This window comes from Grammomys surdaster, unplaced genomic scaffold, assembly GCF_004785775.1.
Source record: "Grammomys surdaster isolate TR1022 unplaced genomic scaffold, NIH_TR_1.0 343, whole genome shotgun sequence".
In the NCBI taxonomy this organism is placed as follows: Eukaryota; Metazoa; Chordata; class Mammalia; order Rodentia; family Muridae; genus Grammomys; species Grammomys surdaster.
In genome coordinates, this window is record NW_021604762.1 from 1,182,233 (window position 1) to 1,186,068 (window position 3,836).

Genomic DNA, 3,836 nt, shown 5'->3' on the forward strand with positions numbered 1-3,836 from the left:
GTGTATGTGATGTGTGGTGTCTTGTGTGGTGTGTGGTGTCTTGTGTGGTGTGTGGTGTGTGGTGTGTGTGTGTGTGGTGTGTGGTGTGTGGTGTGTGGTGTGTGGTGTGTGGTGTGTGGTGTGTGGTGTGTGTGTGTGTGTGTGTGTGTATGACTCATGGCTGTCACATGGGACATGGCTGCTTGTCTGTTAGCCACTGTGGCTACCTCCTTTGGGAGCAGGTGCCTGGGAGACCCTGCTCTGTAGATCTTTGGGAACCGAGGGATTGAACATGCAGACCTAACTGGGGCTTGCTGATGAGTGTACTGTGGTAAGCTAGGTGATAGCTAATAGTTTCCTTTCTGTGACTCTCCCAGGACATAAAGGAATGAAGCTGCCTCAGGCTGTGGACATTCTGACTTCCAGGAGGACAGTCCCATTCACAAGCCATACAGTAGCACGACTATAGCATCTTACATAGTCTGTGCTCTTGGGCAAGTCCAAATTGTCTGTTTAGAAAGGAGCGCTTTGAGTAAAGTAAGGTACAGCCTACAGTGAGAGAGTGAGCAAAGCTCTTGCTATAGGCTGAACTGGAACCATAGCCCAGGGGCTTAGTCCTATCTGACATCAAAAATCACTTTGGACTTAAAACAACAGGCACATCCTTGTAGGTTGCTTACTAGAATAAATCAGTGGGGGCAGGCTTGTGTGGTGGTGTCTCAGCCTGTAATTTTATTTATTTATTTATTTATTTTTGGTTTTTCGAGACAGGGTTTCTCTGTGTAGTCCTGGCTGTCCTGGAACTCACTCTGTAGACCAGGCTGGCCTCAAACTTAGAAATCCACCTGCCTCTGCCTCCCAAGTGCTGGGATTAAAGGCGTGTGCCACCACTGCCCAGCTCAGCCTGTAATTTTAATCAGACATTAGGTGATTGAAAGCTTCAGTCATGATTGAGAATCTAGACAGATGCTTCTTATTTGCTTAGACTGTCCACAGACAGTGCATCCTCTGATGAGAGGCAATTCTTGGGGCTTCCAAAGCCCTGGAAGTGTAGTCCTGAGTCTTTCAGGGACGATGGTAGTCTGGCCAGTCTCTTAAGCCTCTTCCCCATCTCTCTGGCTGAAGGATGGGGTGTTGTCTCTGTGGAATAGAATCTTCCCTATTGGCTTGGAAGAAGCACCTTACCTTACAGGCCTTCCTGGGTGCTGTCACCACCATGTGGTTCAGTCCTTCCCATAGTAGTCACTGAGGAAAATTCTGGAACAGAGGACCCAACTGGCTTGAAGTGCTAAGCAGGGAGACAGGGCTGGGTCAGGGCTGGCTGAGCCTCATTCAACCTGTTGGGCCAGATGTTACCAGGCACTCCCCTGCCTTCTGGGGCCAGGTAGGGCCTGTGGCAGGCTGGCTTCCAGGCAGAAGGAAGGTTTCTCAGTTCCTGAGCTGGGTTTTGTTGCTCAACAAAAGGAAGCTGGTGCAGTGCCTGTACCCAGACAGCATCTGGCGGGAGGTGTTCTCAGGAGTGACACTGGGAGCCTCAACACTGCCACTAAGCTGGTCTGGCCATTCCCAGACTCCGCCCGTCACCCTGTTTCAAGAAGAAATGCATAAAGCATTGTGGGATTTCAGAGCCTGCAGTGAGCCCCACCCCCAGCCCCCATCCAAGGGGAAGTGAAGCTGCTGGCTGACCCAAAGGCTCGAGAGATATGGGGAAGAGGTTCAGAGTGAATGAGCTGAGGGAAACAGACTGTCAAGGTGGCCGAGAGGGAGAGGTGTGGCTTGTTCAGTCAGGTGAGAACAAGCAGCAAGGTCTTCATGCAGCTGCAGACAGGCCTAAATTGAAAGCAGCCAGTGTTGAGGGCAACCCTGCCCAGACCCCAAGTTTAACCTGAGGACCAGCATCCACCACAGGCTCCAGGCAGCTGTGCAAAGGGCTTTGGAAGAAAATAGAAAATACTGGAAAAGAGTGATAGAATTTTACCTTCCCCAAGGCTTGAAGGTGTCATGTCCAAGTGACAAGGGTGACAGGTTGATTGGGCTCCGTTGAGACTCCTCATAAAGATCTCATCTCCAGAGTCACATGGCCTTGGGATTCAGGATCTTGGGCATTTCTGAGAGAGGACAAAGGTCAGGAAAGACAGGAGGACATCCTGGGCCTGGCACCGATCTCCTCACCTCAGCCAGGCTTTAGCTCCAGTGGATCCCACAGAGGTTTAAAAGTGTTTTGTTTTGTTTGCATATAGGGCCCTGGATGTCACAGGCCAGCATCCTTTGGACTCCCGAGGCCTGCACTCAGGGCCCAGGGACAACTGCTCCTTCTAGGCAGCCTGGTGGGCTCCTTCCTTACCTGGGGCATGGACACCTGTGACGATGTCACTCTAGGTAGGGGGACCTTGATGTGCTTGGATAGTCCAGGGGTCTATCAAGACGCAGCTCTCGGTGTTCTCCCTAGACCACTCTTGGGCACCCAGTACAGACAACTCCCTTTGCCTTGGCAAAGCCCCTGGTTCAGATCATCCATTACCTGCCCCTCTCTGGGAAGGTGCAGCCAGGTGGTGGCTGACCACAGGGTGATACTGGGTTTCCTGACTTCAATTGCCTTGACTGTCTTCTGCAAGGCTCCCTGGTCTTCTGGGAGTGTGGGGTGCTCTGGGGGCTCTGGATGGCTTTGTGTCTGCTCTGAGACAAGGTGAGTTGGTTCCTTGAAGGGTTAATGCAATCTTGTAATTGTGAGCATGTGGGTGGCTGGACCCAGGCACTCCTGTTTCTGCTGGAAACGGATTCCCCTTGCCTTCATGAAATGGATGATTGTTAAGTGTAGACTTGCTATTGACCTCAGATAGGCCCACAGGTAGCACGTATATGTCCAGGGGACTTCGGGAAAGAAAGTAGTGGCCAGGAGATATGTTCTTAAGAATATGAAAACAACCTGGTAATTAACAACTTAATCAGCTCTAGCCTGGCCTCAGGGTCTAGTGGAGAAGGGAGAAAGGCTTAAAGCCTAAGAAAAATCTAGGGGCAGGATGAAGGTATTTTATGAACTCCAGTGCAATCCAAATAGTTTGTTTTTACAAGTACTAAATTGAATCCCAGAGAGGGTAGTTTATTTCCTCAAGGTCACACAGCAATAGAAACAGGAACAACCAATTCTCCCAAGTCCTGCTCTGTGTGTATGTGTCTCTGTGTAGGAGGGTGACTGAGTACCCCCCTGTATGTGGGCTTATCTGTTGGTGGGTTCAGCCGTTAGGTGACACTGAGATATGCTCGGGAGGGGCTGGGCCTGTGAGCTTGGGAGACTGACATTTGTTACGTGCTAAGGGAGAGGACTCGGGCCTGTGGGGCCAAAGGCTGGGCCTTCCCTTTTTTCATTGAATTTTTTTCATATAATATATTTTTCATATTCTTTCTTTTCCCTCATCTCCTCCCAGATCTCCCTCACCTCTCTACCTACCCAAGTCCATGATATCTCTCTCTCTCTGTCTCTCTTTCTCTCTCTCAAAACAAACAATAAAAACATACACACACAAAAACACACAAAAAAAACCCCACAAGAAGACAAAAATATCCGAATGTAACAAAATGAGACAAACAGCTCACAAGAAAACGGACTGCAGAGGTGGATCTGGGTTAGTGGTGGCCACTGCCCGGGACCTGGAGCCTGCCCTGCAGCGGGGTTGATGTATCTACTGTTGCTCCACTGGAAAAGACGGATTTCCCCTTTCCTCACAGGCATCAGTTGCAAGCAGTAGCAGGTTTGATGAGGGCGTCTTAAGGGGGCGATCCCAGGCTTCTTAAGGGGGCAATCCCTAGCCATCTCTCTCTCTCTCTCTCTCTCTCTCTCTCTCTCTCTCTCTCTCTCT

General features: G+C 50.3%; 1 protein-coding gene across 1 annotated transcript in view; it reads left to right on the plus strand.

The window, feature by feature from the left end:
• The first annotated feature begins 2,330 nt into the window (after positions 1 to 2,330).
• Togaram2 (TOG array regulator of axonemal microtubules 2) overlaps positions 2,331 to 3,836 on the plus strand; it is a 47,188-nt gene continuing 45,682 nt past the window's right edge. The window contains 1 exon segment of the mRNA XM_028779012.1: positions 2,331 to 2,358. Within this exon segment, the coding sequence (XP_028634845.1) occupies positions 2,331 to 2,358 (28 nt within the window).